Here is a 17,806-nt window from a genome sequence, read left to right on the forward strand (position 1 = left end):
CTTTACTTTCTCCCCTCCTCTCCCTCTTCTAGGGTCTACAGGGTCGTGGGGATATTGCTACCACAAAAAAACAAAACCGACCAGGATTTGGTCAGCAAAGCGCAAGGCACAGATGGCTGCTGTGCTGGTAACCGGAGTAACCACCAGAGTGCCCCTCAGGCTGCTCAGCCCACCGCCAACTCATCGCCACCCCCTCCCCCCGCCAAATCGCTTCTTCTCTGAGGTTTCTGATTCTAGGTGGTGGCACAACCAACCCACTGAGCCTGAAATGTCGCAGCTGCCTCGGCCTCCCTTCCCTCCCGTTCTGCACTTGAGCTTGGCGAGCGCTTTAGGCTCTGGAACAATTTCTCAAACCACTGCTCCCCACACTCAGCACCCGGCTCCTGCCCGACTACCTTCCTGGCTGGCGTCCCTCCGCTCTGGCCTGCTTCCTTCCCCATCAAACTGCTCTCTGCCTTCATCTCTGAAATATGGACCTGACCAAGTCACCCCTCTGCTCAGGATAAAATCCCAAGTCCTCTGCTTGGCATTCCTGATTCTCCAGGACATCTCAGACTTTCTTCCTTTCTTCCCCACATGCCAGCCGCCGGCATCTCCCTCACTCCTCACATGCTGTGTCCTGAACCTCAACTGCCCCTCTTTCTGTCCCTTCAGACTCTTATTCACCCTTCAGAACATTGCCACCTCCTCCAGAGAGGAGGTGCCTGCACCCCAAGCTGGGACAATGCCTGTGCCTGGGGCCCAGCTGTAGCACAGCGAGGGCCACCTGGCTTTTGTGCAAACATCCTGTCTTCTTGGGCTTTCACTCCAGCGCCCCGCACAGGGCTTGGCCCAGAGCGCATCGTCTCACTGTCTCCGTCCCTGCGGCACACCGTCCCCGAGCGGTGGATGGCACTAATCGGGAACACACAGCTAGGAAGTGTCCCTGTCAATCTGAGCCCATGCTCACCTGTGTCCAAAGCGTGTGCTTTTAACCCTGCCCAGGGGAATGGCAGGGGGTCTGGTGGTGTGATTTTGCCTGAAGTTCCTAGAACCAAGACCACCTTGGGAAGCTACTAGCTGTGTGACCTCGGACAAGTCACCTTTGCCTCTCTGGCCTGTTTCCTCAGCTGTGAGATGAGAATGGTGGGCATCTGTCAGGCGTTGTGAGGACCAGAGAGGGGAAAGCGCCTGGAGTGTGGAGAAGAGGGCCAGCGCTGAGCGCGGGGATGTGCTCTCTCTCCTCCCGCCCTCTGTTTGTGCAGACTCCCAGGGCTCCACAGACCTCAGGTCCTCTCACACTGGTCTTTTCCACTCTCCTGGAAGTCTCCTCTGGGTGGGGTGTCCCCTGCTGGCTGCCCCTCCCTGCCATCAGCAGTCTGTCCCCAGGGGAGGTGGTGGAGAAGGAGGGAAGCGGCCTGCCCACTAGGGTCCTTAGGGAGTCCCTGAGCCCTGCAGGACAGTCACACCGGGGGCCTGGCAGCCTTCTGGTTCCAGGCTGTGCAGACTCCCACAGCCAAGCCTGAGGTCACGCTCTCAAACTTCCAGGAGGTGTCTTGGCGCAGAGATGCCTCTTGTCCCCATGACCGGCTCTGCGGTGCCACAGACACTTAGCAGCCGCAAGGGCTGTCCCTGAGAAGCGCTGTCAGCATGTCTGGGGTGGGGGTGGGGGGCTGCCTCCATACATGCTGGTCTCTGTCACTGTGTGAATTTGTCCATCCCGGGGTGCCCCTGTGTCATCCGCTGGTCGTGCGGTTTCTTCAGGCACATGAGCCTTTCTTACTGTCTATGCATCAGGCACCAGGTACACTAATCTCTCTGGGGATGACTATCTGTTTCTGCGTGTCCCTGTGCCCTTTGCACCTGCACCCAACACCGTGTACACAGAACTGCTTCTTTGCACACGTGCCCGGATCTCACCTACTGCTGTCCCTGCGCAGACACGTGTCTCCATGTCTGTGGATATGCATCTAGGCCTGTATGTACCCAGTGCTCTCTCTGGATATATACGAGCACTTCCGAGGGGCGGTCCCTCCCTGGGGGTCCATCTGTGTCCAAATGCAAATGTCATAGCTGTGTGCGCACGTGGCCGTGGCGGAGGATCAGCACTGCTCCACATGCCCGTGTTTATTGTTATAAACTCATGTCTATTTCCGTGAGTACATGGCTTATAGGTCTGTGTCCCAGTTGTTGCCTCTGGCCGGCACGTCTAGCTCTGAGGATCCTCTCCAAGCCAATTTTGTTTTCCTGTCTGCATTCTGTTACTCCACCTGGGTACCGGGCGGGTACCGTGGGACAGCAAGGGTGCTGCCTCAAGCCTCCCTTTCCCGGTCTGAGCTGACAAAAGAGGTGTGGCAGACCACAGGGAGCAGGGAGGCCCTGCACCCCAGGGGATTCCTGGCTGGGCCTCAGGGAGTCACATCTCTCCATTAGCCAGGGCCCTGGGGACTTAGGAGAGCTTCCGGAGAGGATGGGCCTGGTGGCAGAGGCCAGGATGGAGGGACACCTGGGGAGCACCCACACCCTCTCCTCCAGATGTCTGGATATCTGCGGGGACTGGCCTTGTAAGGGTGGGGGATGGGCATGCCACCTCCCAGACCTCTGCTGGGGCCTCCTAGAAAGCCAAGGGGGGCCTGGGTTGAGTGGGAGGAGCAGAAGGGGAAAGGAGGCGGGAGGGAATAGGGCAGCCAACAACCAGGAGACCAGATGAAGGGAAGGGGAGAAGAGCAAGGCGGAAAGCTGAAAGCAGAGAGGCAGGTTCTGACAGAGACAAGGCTGATGGTGGGCTGGACGAGAGTCCCTGGGGGTGTGGGGACAGCAGAAAGGGGATGTCCCTCACAAACCAGGAGCCACAAACCAACCTGGGACTCTGTGAAGAGGACACTGCCTCCCTCCCGCGTCTCTCCTCTCTCTGTGTCTCTGTTTTTCTCTCCGTTGCTCTGCCCTGTTCTTTCCCAAGGTTGTGCTACAAAAGCCACATACCAGGAATGATGTCCCAGAAGAACAGATGGGCCAAGGACCAGGTATTCCGGGAGGGCCCAGACAAGGGTGTGACCTTCACAGCCTCTGGCTCCTGGGCCATGGGAAGAAAGTGAGGAGGGAGCCAGAACTGCCCCCATTTGTGGGGCCTGCCAGGCCCTGGGTCCTTCTACACCATATCTCACTGAATCTCCCAACCACGCAGGGAGGGGGCAGTGCCCCCACAGCACAGCCAAGGAGCTGGACTTGGCCAGGGTGGGTGCCCTCAGTCCTGGGACAGGGAGAGACCTGGGGGCCAGGCAGAGGACAGGCCCCTTCATGGGCCCTGCTCCCCCTCAGCAATGCTAGGCCACTGCCATTAGCCAGGGTTTAATGGAAAGGGTGATGGGTATGGGTTCAGATCGTCCTGGCTTTGGACCCATGTTTCACACCTGATGGGCAATGTAACTTTGGGCAAGTCACTCACTTGCCCCTGGAGCCCCGGTTTCCTCTTGTGTGAAGAGGTTTACTAATCCTGCTCTCCATCTCCCTGGGCTGCTGTGCAAATTAAATGCAAGGTCCAAGAGGCAAAAGGGCTTTGCAAACTGTGAAGAGCTGTGCACTGCCAATGTCTGGATGTGCTACACTAACAATTAGGGTGGGCATGAAGTTGGTGGGCGAAGCCCTTTGCATAGGTCAGGTCATCTCCTGTAATCCACATATTCCCGCCATCGCGCAGTACACAGACTGGGGCATAGCGATGATCCAGGATCACAGTCCTCTAAGTGGCAGGAGTGGGATTCCAACCCAGGACTGCAGAGCTGCAAGGCTGGGGCTGAGTACTGACTGAGGGGGGTGAGGGGTTCCTGGAAGAGGATTTGCAGAGCCAGGAGCAGAGGGGTGGGGAGTCTCAGGAAGGAAGCCTACTGCTGGCCCAGCTTCTTCCCTCCCTTCCCTTTGATGGCCCATTAGTCCTGCTTCTTTGGCAAGCCAGGACGTTTAACAAGGTTCGAGTTTACATACAGGGAGGGAAGCTGCCCTGGTGACGACCTTCCCTGCCTCAGGAGACACGGTTGCGTTGGCTGTCCCAGGATTACAACTTCCAGGACAGTGTCTGGGGTATTCTACTGCCTCCTCTTACCGCTCTGGGCCCTCCTGTCCTTCTCACCCACCCATCACATTCCACCTCTTCCACCTCCACCCATCCCCACCCAGAGCTCCCGCTTGTGGGAACCTTCTAGAGCCTCCTGCCTCGAACTGGATCCCAAGCCTAAAACCTCCCTGCCACTCAGCAACTGCTTGAGCTCCTACTGTTTGCCAGGCACATTCACGCCCAGCCATATCCAAGCTGTGTGACCATGGGCAGGTTCCTTAACTTCCTCTCTGTACCTCAGTCTCCTTATCTGTGAAATGAGAATAATGAGTTAATATTTGCAAAGGGTTTAGAAGAATAGTACTGGGGTGCCTGGGTGGCTCAGTGGGTTAAAGCCTCTGCCTTCGGCTCAGGTCTTCATCTCAGGATCCTGGGATCCAGCCCCACATCAGGACACCTGGGTGGCTCAGTCGATTAAGCCACTGCCTTTGGCTCAGGCCATGGTCCCAGGGTCCTGGGATCAAGTCCCGCATCGGGCTCCTTGCTGTTCAGGGAGCCTGCTTCTCTCTCCACCTCTGCCTGCCACTCCTGTTTGTGCGTGCTTGCTCTCTCTCTCTCTGACAAATAAATACATAAATAAAATATTTAAAATAAATAAGTAAGGGGCACCTGGGTGACTCAGTGGGTTAAAGCCTCTGCCTTTGGCTCAGGTCATGATCTCAGGGTCCTGGGATCGAGACCCGAGTCGGGCTTTCTGCTCAGTAGGGAGCCTGCTTCTTCCTCTCTCTCTCTGCCTGCCTCTCTGCCTCCTAGTGATCTCTCTCTGTCAAATAAATAAACAAAATCTTTAGAGGAACAGTACTTGGCAAGTAGTACATTCTATTAACTGATTTAAATTTATTATTTTAAGCAAAGTTCAATATCTTCACAAAAACTTTGTTAAGGTAAGGATTACCAAGCTCCATTTTATGGTCTGGTAATCAGAGCTCAGAGAGAGTTGCTTTTATCAGTGCCTTTATTCAACAAGCATTATGAAGCGCCTACTGTGTGCCAGGCCAGTGCTCAATATTTTGTGTACTTTATGTCACTTCACCCTCACAGCTCTGTGAGGAGGTGTTAGTATCCCCCAAGGTTTCCAAACCCTTCCTGGGAGGTACGACTACCCTGGGGGAGACCCCTGGCTGCTGTCTCTCTCCCTGATCCCCTGAGCACTGGGAGAGCAGAGACCTGTATTTCATTGTGGTTGTATTTCAGCCCATGGCAGAGAGTAAATATCTGTTGAGAGAAGCAGTAAAAGTATCCCCAGCTTCCAGAAGAGGAAAGTCAGTTCAGAGTAATGAAGTGATTTGCCCAAGATCACACAGCTGCTCGCTGGTGGAGTTGGGATTTGAACCATAGTATAACCAGCTCGAAAGCCCATGTGTGTTCTTCCCACGACACCAATTCTACCCACACGGAGGCCTGTTTCTGAGGAGGAAGATGAGGTCTGAGCTGGTGTGCAGACTTGGGACGGAGGGTTGGAGATGCCTGGAGAGACTGAGCTGGGGGCGAGACCCCGGCAGCCTTTTTCATTGAGAGCTCTGGTCCCTCCTGCCTCCAACCTACCCACCGGGCTTTCCCCTCAGGCCACTAGCTATCCCAGTCAGGGAAGCAGCACTCCCTCATCAGGTCCCCTATCAAGAAGGGGGGGCCCTGGGGTGCCTGGGTGGCTCAGTGGGTTAAACCTCTGCCTTCGGCTCAGGTCATGATCTCAGCGTCCTAGGATGGAGCCCCGCATTGGGCTCTCTGCTCAGTGGGGAGCCTTCATCCTGTCCCCCGCTGTCTAACTCTCACCTACTTGTGATCTCTCTCTCTCACTCAAATAAATAAAATCTTTAAAAAAAAAAAAAAGAAGAAGGGGGTCCCCCTGAGCTTCACAATTTCTAAACACAGAAGCTGCCACACTCAGGTTCCGGGACCTCATCGCTGTTCCCTGCTGGAGGGTTTCCCTGGAGACAAGGTGAGAGGGAGGGAAGGGCACAGAAAGGAGGAGGGGTGGCGAGCCCAAGGAAGAGGGTGGGCTGGGACCTTGGGCCATCTGGGCTTAGGCAGACTTCAGAGAGCAAGTCCAAGCCCCTTACCCTCCCATTTTTTAGATGTTGAAACTGAGAGCCTGGGAAGGCAGAAAAATGAGACAGAGCCCACCTTTATAGGGTGTCCTCACAGCGTGTAGACAGAATGCCAGGCTCTTCCACATTTATTCTAATAGCTTCCATGACCCCGGGGGAATCGCAGACACCTCCAAAGTCAGTGTCTTGAAGAACCTGGCAGAAAGTCTGCACACAAGCAGGTGCTCAAAAATGCTTGCTGAATACATGGAGGAAGGGGTTACTTAGTTCTCAGAATAATCTGGAGAGGTAGAACTTACTACGCCATTGAGGAAACAGCCTCAGAAAGGAGGGAATTGACAAGAGCATCGCAGGCTGCTGGAAAACGATCTCCAGATTCCAGGGACACATGTGGGGTGGGCACCAGAGTGGAGGGGGTTGGGAGTGAAGGGAGGTGAGAAAGGAGGCCCCACAAGTTACAGGCAGCCCTTCAAGGTGAGGCAGAAAATATGGGAGGGGAGGAGGGCAGAGAGGCTGGAAGACCAGGGGCATGTTCTTCCCTGGAATAACATGGAGGAAAGGCAGGCTAGGGCTGGGTTTTGTTGAGTTGTCATGGGGGAAGCTTGGACAGGCTTCAGGGTTGTTTGGATGGAGCCTGTAGAGCTTGCTGGAGATCCCCTGGAGCCCTCTCTCTGGAGCATGGGGGACAGCTCCCCGAAGGTGGTCATAGGCCTGGGCATGAAGGTTCCCTTCTGAGCAGAGAGCACTGCTGCCCTTAGAGGGGGCAGAGAAAGGGGATCCCTGCTCACGGGGACCCCATTGCAGGCCAGGCACAGCGCCGCACACGTTCCTTACACCCTCTCAACCTCAACCCATGGTCAGGGACTCCCACCAGCTCATTCATTTATTCCACAGATGCCACGTCCACATTCACTGGCCAGATAGCATGCTAGCTGGGGTGGTGGGGAGGGAGAGGGCAAGCTACAGACCCCTCCCCTCATGCAAGACCACCCCTTTCTCCACCTGGTGCTTTACCTCTTGAGTATCTGTCAGTTTCTTTGCCTACAAAACGGGGAAGCTACTGCTCTCTAAAGATTGTGAGCACCGAGACACCTTAGCAGACGGTGATCACTGGCCACCTCTCCCACTCACGCACCCAGAGGAAGTTGCAGAAAGTCCTTATAAGCACCAGGCTCCTGCATCTCTCTGCATGAGGGCTCCCCTGGTGGCCAGGCACTGAACCCATCCCTGGGAGGCCACAAGTGTAGGGGGTTGGTTCCCTAGAGCAAGCCTCAACCCCCTGTGGCACTTACTGTAGGCTGAGCCACTTAGAAGCCAGGGGTGTCTCTAAGCTGAGCGCTAAGACCGGGGCCTGGTTAAGGCTGTCACCCTGCCCTGTTACAAGCCAGTGTGCTTCGTCAACATTGGGAGCAGGTGGCAGGATGACACAGTGGTCTCCAGCCAGAGCTTGTGGGATCCACATGCAGGACATCTCTGCCACCTCCCCCTATGTGAACCTCACGCTCTTCTGTATGGCCCTGGTCCATGCCATCTATTTAGAATGAGCCCTGCGGCATGAAAGTTCCCGGAACCATGGGGGCCCTGTGCCAGCCAGAGACCTGTGCAAATAGTACCCAGCCAGGCGACGCCCGGCTCCTACAATTCATGGTCAATGCGAAAGAGGAAATGAAAATGCTGCGTCTGCACTGCCCCTCCTCAGGCCACTCGGACCACCCTGGCTGTTGCCCTCCTTCGCCTCTGGCGGGAATGAGCTCAACCACGTGCAGCCCCCCAGCTGGCTGTGCAGATCCGAAGCTCTAAGGGCCAGAGCTTAGTCTTTGATTAATAAAAAATGCGAGATAAATTAATAATGACTTAATACGTGCAATTTGGGATCAAAATCTTTCCAAAGCATGGAGAAAATAGTAAAAAGGGGAGTTCTTGAGAGTGGAAAGTTTGAGAACGAGTGCTATCCTCAGAGGCCAGCCATGAGCCAGGCACGGCTGGGAGACACCAGGGAGACAGGAGAAAGGACGGGGCTGGGTTCTCACACCTGCTCTGGTCGAGGTGCAGCACTTGCCCACCACACACGTTCCCTTCATCCTCACACAAGCCTGGGCAGCGCTGCAACTGTCCTCGCTTTGTAGATGAGTAAACAGAGGCTCAGAGAGGCAAAATTATTTGCTCTGGATACTTATACAACTGGCAGAGATTTGAATCTCGGCCTGCCTTTCTAGAAAAGGAAAACAACATGAAACAAACAAGCCCCAAACTCTGGTGTCTAGAAAGTCACTCTGGTTTGCATTTACAACAGAAAGCAGAGGGACAAGCAGAGGGGACAGCTGTAAGGTGCACCTCCTACTTGCTGTGGCACCCGGACCAAGGCACATAGCAGGCGCTCACGACAGTTTCAGATGGAAGCAGGACAAGCCTGGGGGCATAAACGGGCACAGCCTAACTTGAGGGGGGCGGGCATGACTGTGTATAAGCCTCTAGTTTCCGAAGCAGTGTGACTAGGTGCATTTCGTCTTCTTTTTAAAATCTTTCATTATGGAATGATTTCAAATACAGAAAAAGCAGACATCAGGGACCACATCACCCAGAGTCACTCAATGTTCGTATCTGGCCATGAATATGGCAGACATTGCAGATGTTTTTATAGTGAAGCGATGCAGAGGCAGATTAAACAAAAGAAAAAAGAAAAAAAAAGCCCTCATCCCATGCCATCCCCTGAGGTCACCATTGGCCTTGCAGTTGGTGCACCCCCTCAGTGAGCATTTGACATTATTTTGTGTTTTTAAACTTTCATAATATTGGTATCTCTGTCTTGCCTTCTACGATTTGATTTTCACTCAATTACTGTGTTTAATTGAGTCTGTGTCGATACATATAGATCTCATTCATTCTTTTTAACTGCTGTACGTTATTTTACTGGATGAATATAGTTCATTTCCCTATTCTCTTACTGATGGATGTATGGGCAGTTTTTACTTGCTGTTTCAAATGGTGCAGCAAAGAACATCTTTATACATATCTCCTGGTGCACTCACGTGTCCCATATAACCTTTTTGACAACTGCAGCACGTTGGAATTTGTGCATTCCGATGTGACCTTGTAGGACTGTTTTATGTCTTGGAAGCTTGGTTTTCCTCATCAGTAGACAGGGTAATAAAATCGTGGGCATTTTGGGGACAATCCAGGGCTTCAACATAGAGAGATGCATTCTGCAACCTGTAAAGTACTCCACGTATACTTCCTGTTTACTTCGAGGGTATTCGACATCCGGGATATGCCGGGCACACTCCCATGCTGGGGACATGATGCATGGGCCCCAGGATAGGCCGGTGATGTGCTCACCTGTCAACGAGGCAGTCAGAGAGATGCCGCCAGGATACATGGGAACCTGCTGGCTAGCCTGGCCGGCAGTGCCGAGGCAGGCACGGCTTCAGAGAGGAAGGGGTAGTGAGCTGTGTAAGTCCTTGGAGGACGAGGAGGCCAAGGCGAGTGGAAGAGGGGAGGGCGGAAGGATGGCCCAGACCCAGAGAGCAGCAAACAGGAAGGGCCATACTGATGAGAGAGCAAGAGTGCTTGGACAGAACCTGAGAGCTGGGGGTCAGGGGCCAAGGACAGAAAGCCATCTAGAGAGGCAGACAGAGCTGTGACGCTGTATCCTAGGGCAACAGGGAGCCATGGAAGGATTTTCAGTAAGGGAGTGACAAGCTCGGATCTGTATGAGATCTGCTGTTCAATATGGGAACTTGGGTCAACAATAATGCACTGTGCACAAAATCTGTTGGGGGGGAAGCTCTCTTGCTAAGTGTTACCGGAGTTGCAAAACCAGGTCTGGCTGCAGTATGGAGGAAATGAAGGGAGAAGCTGGGAAAACCACCAGGGGAATATGGAAGTGCTGCAGGCCAAACACTGAGGGGGCCAAACTCAGGTGGGAGTCCTTTGGCTGCCGTCACCCCGACAGCATGCCCCGACACCATGCGGTGGGTGTGGCTGCATCAGGAGGGATGGGCAGAACCGTCCACCCTCATATTGAGAGAGGCCATCCTCATACACCCCAACCAATCCCCTTCTTAGGCTCTTACCATCTTGCAAGGCAGGAGGTTTCCAGTCTCTGGATGGTATGAGCTCTTTTGGCATATTGGTACCACGGGCATGGCTGGGTCTTCACCATCATCCCATGATAAGAGACCCCACTCTATCCAGATGGTACAGATGCCATGTGGGGTGAGGGGAAGGGGAGGGCAACACATTCTAGGACAAGAGGAGCTAATGGCTATCGCTGAGTGGCTGTGTCTAATGTCTAAAGCACCCAATACATAAAATGGGACAAAGACACAAAAGAACTACCCCAGGCCTCCATTTCTAATGTGGGACTTCCTACCACCCCTAGCTCTGAGTGACAATATTGCCTTTGAAGTATCTACTCTTGGGGCAGTGGCATGTCCCTGGCCCCTCAGAACTAGGTATCCATACTGGTATCCATACTTCCCTTTCTAGAACACTCATCTCTTTTAGAATTATGAGTTTAATTTCTGCACTCCTTGTTGGGTTATAAGCTCTGTGGCGGAGTGACCAGAACTGCTGGTAGTTCCCCTGGTGCTGGAACAGAGTCTGGCCCGTGACGGGCCCTCCAGGAACATCTGTGAGGAGCATCAACAGAATGCCCCAGGGGAGGGGAAAGCGGGGAAGGAAGACGCCCACATGTGAGGGGCCCGGAGGGAGAAGTGTCTTGCCCAAGTCACAGGAGAGGCAGGAAGAGATCATGGCTCTCGCTGGGACCTCTGAGGCTTAGCGCAGGCCTCATAGCTCACCACACTCAGGGGTGTGCAAGGGGGCCGTGCCACGGACCAGTGTGTCCCAAAGTACAGCCCATAGAATGCTGCTCTCAAAAGATTCTAGTGGACAGGACTGTCCTATAGTTAAATAAGCTTGGGAAACTCTGAGTTAAACAAAATGAAAACGATTTCATGACCACTAGACCTTTCTGATATGCTCAGGTGCCTAGGATTTTGGGGGAAGGTCCAAGGCAGTCTTCCTGTCCTCTAAGTGACTGTCAGATTCTGCCCAGAAAGCACAGCGTGAAACCTCGGGCACCGCCTCCAGATGCCTCTGCTGGGTTGTTTCCCGAACAATGGCCCAGGATGGAGATGTGCTTGCAACTTTTTGAGCCATGCAGGAAAACCCCTTTCACAAATGGAGGTGACCACACACCCTGATATATCAGTGGGATGACCACAGAACTGTTCTTGTTGTGGGGGACCTGGAGACCCCACGGGGCTGTCCCTTCACTGCTGCCATGCATGGAACCCTAGTGTCCTACGGAGCCCAGTCTGAAAACCGCCGGTTACCCAACCCTCCGTACAGGTGACATCAGGGGACCTGGCTTCTCATGCCAGCTCTGCAGCGAACTGCTTTACCTTGGGTCCATCTCTTTGCCACAGGGGGCCTTGCTTTCCCTGTTCACACACGAGTCTATTCGACGCGATGCTTCCTGGAGTCTTAAACTTTAATCTCTGGTGTGAGGAGGGCTGTGATTCCACGACCGTAACGTTCTGATTCCATGGTCCTCTGGCTCTGAGATTTCATGGCTTAGTATTCCGATTCTCGGAGCGCCCGCAGCTGGCCTGAGCTGGGGCAGCATGGTGGAGGCCAGGCAGTGGAAAGTAGGATTCATTGCCCATAGTGTCCCGCCCGCTGCCGGGGAGCACCAGGTCCCTGGGGAGGTCTTGCCCCGTGTAGGCTGGAGGGGCTCGGTAGGGAGGGCAGTGGGGGTGGAGCAGAATCAGCAGCGGCTCAGTGGGCAGAGCAGGGAGAGGGACCCAGGTCTCCTGACTCCTGCTCTATCTTTAGATCTCCATAGCAACTGTCACCAGGGCTCCGGAGCTAAAGGCGGGCTGAGCTGGCTGCCTGCAGGAGGGAGGGGTATTTGTTTCTGTACTTCTTTTGCTCAGGAGAGGACTCTGGGCTGGGCTCTTGAGCCAGGGAAGGGAAACTTCGAGCGGAGCTGTTTGCAGCAGGAAAGGCCTGGGCCCCCTACAAATAAAGGTAATTCAGGACCCACCTTGCTGGGACCAGGTCACAGAACCTGAGAGCGCCGTGTCAGGCTTGAGGCACAGGAGGGTACATAAGGCAAGTCCCTCCTCCAAAGAGCTCTTAGCTACCCCATGGTCAGTCCCTAAACACTCAGCAAGCAATGCATCAGAGCCAGCCCTGAGACCACAGCAAGGACACGAAGTTTCCCGGGAAAGCAGGTTTTAGAACAGGCATTTCTAGGGCAGGGTGTGACGGGAGGCCCCAAGCCCTCTAATCTGAGACACCTGGGATGCTCTTCCTGCACCTTCTCCTGCCAGTTCCTACTCATCCCTGGGCCTGGCATGGACCTGGCTTTCTCCCGGGAGTCCTCTGGGATGCCCACGCTCCCTCCTGGGGCTCCTGCAGCCCCATCTTCCCTCCATCCAGCAGTATGTCAGCCTGAGGGAGTCAGCAACCTTGTGGAGTAGATAAGAGCTGGAGGAGCAGGGAGGAAGACATTCACCTACAGTCACCCGGCCAGTGAGCGGTGGGCCAGGCCTGCACTCCAGTCTGTACTTCTCCCAGTGTTCCAGTGGCAGGACCCTGGCTAGGGCTTCGGAAGGGAGGCCTGGCTAGAAGAGGAAGTAGGAGTCCTCGGCCAGGCCTGCACACAGCAGGCACTTGGCCATGTCCTTGGTAAACTCAGCCGAGCCACAGACCAACGCAAACGGCTTTCTGCGACAGGAACCAACCAGCTCTTCGATCAGGCCCTGGGCCAGGCGGCCAAAGCGGGTCTTCTCCTGGTAACTCTGGGGAAGCTTCTCCAGGGAGTTCTCCTGAGACAATGAGAAAACATGCAGGTGACTACTGGGAAGTCTTTGGAATTCCCCCAGTTCGCTGTCGAACCAGGAAACTGAGGTGGGGGGCCGGGGAAAGGCAACCTTTAGCTAGCATTACTGCAGGCAAGAGACTTCTTGCCATGGGGGCTCTGATTACCCTCGTAACAAGCCCGGGGATGGGGGGTTGCTTATCCTCCCAGGTGAGGCACAGGGAGGAGGAGGCACACCCCAGGGCACGCAGGGAGGCAGGCCCCACCAATTCTCGCTGCCTCCAGGGGCTGTTACACCTGTCACTCCAGGGGGATGTTTGCTCCCCAAGATTGGAGACCTCCGCGTATCTTTGTAAGGCTGTCCACCACCGTCATCGTGGGAGCATGACATGTGTTCATTGGTTTCATCAGGCTTTAATGACCTTGTTGATGGAACCCATTTTTACTGAGTGGGCACTCTGTGCCCTGCACCATGCTAGGCGCTGGGATGTGGCAGCTGCTCAAAACTGACAAGCTTCCTGGTCTTGCTCCGGCTTTGTGTCCTGGGGATCCGAGGCAGCAGTGGGGGTGCTATTTCTCACATAAAAAGGCTGGAAGAAGGATTCCAGGGTGCACGGTGCTCCGGTGACCCAGGCTTCTCTCTTTCTGCTCCTCTAGCCTTCGCCGATGGCTTTCATCTTCAGGATCACAAAACAAAAGCCCCACCTCCAGCTTACACGGAGGAACTTCTCTCTTTTAAGTGGACGTTCCCCCGAAGTACCATCGCACAGCGAAAGCGCACAAATCAGTAAGTATGTGTAGTCTGATGATCTCTAATGGAGGCAAGACACCACTTGCCCAGCATCTGAACAAACAAAACCAGAACGGGACCGTCCCCTCTGCAGACCCTATCAAGGCAGGCTTCTAGCTTCTAGGGCTAAGCAGAGAGACACGAAGGAGAGAGAGGAGGCTGGAGTCTAAGCTCTGCCACCACGTCCCGGCTGAGTGACCATGACCTCTGTGAGCCACTGTGATGAATGCAGGCCTTTTCTCACACCGCCTCAGAGGCCCACCCCACAGAGCTCATCTCACCCCACTGCGGTGCTCGTGGGGGATCCTCTCTGGAGATCTGGACCTTCCATGCCCACTCCATGCTCTGACCCACCGAAAGGGCCCTTGTGGGCTGGGACCGCAGGGCCCCCACTGGTCTCACCTCTTCCTCCTGCTGCCCAATTACCCCAGGTTAGTTAGGTTTGGCATAGTCCCCCTCCCCCAACTGCACACCCAGAGATGCGGTGGGTCTGGTTGCTGCCCAGGTGGGGTAGGGAGCCCACAATCAGTGACGGCACCACAGGGTAGCTGCTTTCAAGGAGGAGGGCCCTGGCTATGACAGCAGAAACACCTGGGGGCTCTAGAGAACTTTCAGGAGAAAGTCACACCCCAGCAGAGAGATATGTGTGGTAAGCAGGCTGAGCAGGCGTTAGGTGAGGAGGTGGGGGAAAGTGCTTCTGGAAAGGGGGATGGCACCAGCACAGGCAGGCCCAGCAGCCAGCCAGAAGAGCACGGTGCCCTCACAGCCGGGAGCAGACCAGTGACCAGTGACACCGGGACACGCAGGGAGGGTGCTAGGAGACAAGGCCACATGGGTTGGTGCAGCCGTGCAGGCTGGACCATCATCCTGAGAGCAGTGGGGAGCCAGGGAAGGGCTGGAAGCAGGGTGGTGGAGGAGTCAGGGCTGCCCTTTTGGCTACAAGAGGAAGGGCCAATTGGCAGGGAGTGTCTGGAGAGGGAGCCCCGGGGGCTGCTGCGGCTACAGCCTGGCCAGGCCAGGGAGCATCCTAGGTCAAGGGGGTACCTCCCACTCCATCGCCCCTTACCTGTCCCTGCCTTTGACAGCCAGCCCACTCATCTGCCCAGGCCCAGGCCGCTGGGATCATCAAAACCCTGGCCCAGGGCTGAAGACCCTTAGTTGCCGGTAGACTTTAACTCTGCTCTCAAGCCCAGGCTCAATGCCAGCTCCTCTGTGAAGCCCTCTGTGCTTGCTGCCAGCATCCTCAGTGCCCTCCCCATGTGCTGTCTTATATCAACACGTGGTAGAAGCAGGCTTCTAGACCAGCACCTCCTGGTCTCACACCTAACTCTCTACCAACTCAGTCAAGGTTCTTAATTTCTCTGTGCCATCTCTACAACACGGGCATGATGGCAACACAAGCCTCCTAAAATTGTGGTGGGATTAAATGATTTCATACCCACAGAGGGCCTGGAACAGTGCCAGGCATGGAGAAAGTGCTCAGTGAAGCCCTGTCCCTGGGGCTGTCTCCCCACACAGCAAGGTGAGTGCCTGGAGGATGGGGCAGGCCATCTTCATTTCCCTATCCCGGGCTCCCGGCATGCGGTCAGGGGACAGGAAGGACGGCCAACAGCCTGGTGGTGCTGCCACTCATCCCACCTTCCCTGAGCTGGGCTCCAAGCAGAGGTGACAGACCCATCCTGGGGACACGGTCGGGCTGCACACTAGCCTTTGCTTCATTCCCCAGCCTTCAGCTCTCCTGTCACTGCAAACACTCACCAAGCATGGCCCTCCTCATGTTCACGCCACTGGGCCTTCTGTCCCATGGACAAGCCCACAGAACCTGGTCCCTGAGGATCCCAGAGCCCTGGTACTAGGGAGGGAAAGCCGGTTTCCTGACAGCGCCCCTCCCAGTCACACTGGGGACACTCTAAGGCTGCCTCAAGTAGGAAGCTGATGAGAAGGGTGCTCCAAAGTCCTGGGCAGTGAGGCCAACCCTGAGCAACAGAGAACGGGTAGGGGCCCCAGCAGGGACCCAGGTCTGGGGGCACATGGAAGAGAAATAAAGCTACAGACCAAGGGGAAGGGAGCTCAGGGCCTGGCTTGGGTTAAGGAACAAGACCCCCCCATCCCCCAACCTATGGGCCAGAGGGGAGGGAGAGGGCAAGGTGGCCTGAGAGCATGAAGGGAGGAGGAATCCGAGGGGCAGGGGTCAGGAGGCAGAGTTGCTTCTAGTTCAAGTTTCTGCAGCCTGGAGAGTCTGGAAGCAGCTTTCCTCCCATGTAGGGGCAAAGTGCTGTGGGAGGGACCCGAATAAATGCAGTGACCCCAGATCTGCTTGCTTCACCAATCCTTGATGGTGAGCAAGCCTACTCTGTGCCTGGCACCCTGCTGAGCACCGAAGGGAGCCTGGTGATCCAGACATGAGATCCCTGCCCCGAAGGAGATTATCCCAGCCTTGGGGACATCTACAGCCTGGCCCACTGACTCCACACACAGGTCCCCCAGCCCATATATCTGGTGAGGCCAGGGGACATCTGACAGGCAGCACAGCACGGTGGGGAGGGCCAGAGCTCAGCCTGGGGCTCCAGATCTGGCATCTCCCCCAGTACAGACAGGCCAGTGCCCCCACCTCTCAAGCGTCAGTTCCCACATCCACATACACCAAATGGAACCAGACCTGTCTTCCTTGCTGGGCACAGGGTGGTGGTCCCTACCTGGAGCAAGGATCCCTACTGCAGCCCCGGGGCGGGGAGGCCACAGCGGATCCTCAGGACGGGTGCAAGGGGCCGGCACAGTCTCAATCAGGGAAGGAAGTCACGATGCTGGGTTCACCTGGCTGAGAACAAAGAAGGTTCGGACGTTCCAGAAACGGGCCTGCTCCTGGAGGAAGGTCTTCAGGTAGATGCCCTCAAAGGTCTTAAAGCAGCCGACCAGGGTGACAAAGGTCTCATCCTCTGCATTATCTGTTATGGTCTGCAGGACGGGCACCATGGGGGCCAGGCCAGTGCCTGAAGCCAGCATGAGGAGCTCACCATACTGGGGAACAGAACGGAGAGAGGGCAGGTCTCAGCCCACCCACCCGCCACATGGCCCATTCCTGGGCTTGCTTGAACTGCACAGCATAGCACAGCCCTTCCTGGGGGTCCCACCCGTGTGAGGTCCCCTCTCCACATCCTTCAGGAAGCCGTCCTTGCTTGTGAAAGCCTACAGCTTATGAAGTCTGTGTCACAGAAATTATGGAATCTGGAGATTGAAATGGAACATAAAAAGGTATAGCCCATCCTACAAGTGGTTCAGCTGCTCTCCTACCCATCTCCACAGGACTTTGCTTACATACTTCTCTTGACAGGGAACCCACTACCTCCCAAAGCAGATCACTCTGTCATAGGCTGACTTCCCCTGCCAGAGAGGTCTTTCCACCTCACACTGAGCTGAAACCTGCTCCTGCCAAAGCCTAGTCTGCCACCCCTATCGCAGCCCTGGCCTCTGTGCTGCCTTCTCTGCCCCAGGGGAGCCCTGTAGAGATCTGAGGGCCCTGGCATGGATCCCTGAGCCTGCTCTAAAATGAGATATTTACTACACATAAGCACCCAGCACTGGCACAGAAGAGCCAGTCGAAGAGAATTTCTTCCCCAGGAGGGCCCAATTCTATCAGCCCATTACTGAATCCACGAATCCATCTCCTGGCTCTAGGTCTCTTTAGGAGATGTGATCTTCTTTAAGGTCAGTGCTTTAAAGGTTAGTGTCCGACCTATGCAACAAGCTAGTCACCTCCTTCATTCTAGAGATTAGGCCTCTGAGAATGCAGCCCAAGTTTCCACCAGCTTTACCGACGGCTAATGCCTCTCACACCTCAGCATGAAATACTTCCTCGAGTATCAGTCATGCAGACCTGGGTCTAAATCCTCAGCCAAATGATCTGGCCAAGTGCTTTCACTTCTCTGAGCCTTGGTTTCCTCACAGGTGAGAAAGAGTAACAGCTTCTTCCCCACAGTAACATGTGTCTCAGAACTGTCGTGGGGATTAAACAAGATGCCATCAAGAGCCTGGTGCAGATCCTGGCA

The 17,806-nt window shown here is 55.2% G+C and overlaps 1 protein-coding gene across 2 annotated transcripts in view; it reads right to left on the reverse strand.

Annotated features, from left to right (window-relative positions):
- The window catches only part of LOC131809727 (NADH-cytochrome b5 reductase-like), a 48,076-nt gene that overhangs the window by 16,678 nt on the left and 13,592 nt on the right, over nucleotides 1-17,806 (reverse strand). The window contains exons 6-7 of one of the 2 annotated variants that reach the window (XM_059137049.1): nucleotides 16,575-16,778; nucleotides 10,635-12,977 (exon numbers count right to left, since the gene is read on the reverse strand). In XM_059137049.1, coding sequence (XP_058993032.1) covers nucleotides 12,774-12,977; nucleotides 16,575-16,778 — 408 coding nt within the window. In that variant the 3' untranslated portion in view covers nucleotides 10,635-12,773. Of the gene's footprint in view, nucleotides 1-10,634; nucleotides 12,978-16,574; nucleotides 16,779-17,806 lie in introns of those variants that run through there. The other variant, XM_059137050.1, reaches the window with a different exon arrangement.

The sequence above is a fragment of the Mustela lutreola genome, chromosome 10 (genome assembly GCF_030435805.1).
Source record: "Mustela lutreola isolate mMusLut2 chromosome 10, mMusLut2.pri, whole genome shotgun sequence".
In the NCBI taxonomy this organism is placed as follows: Eukaryota; Metazoa; Chordata; class Mammalia; order Carnivora; family Mustelidae; genus Mustela; species Mustela lutreola.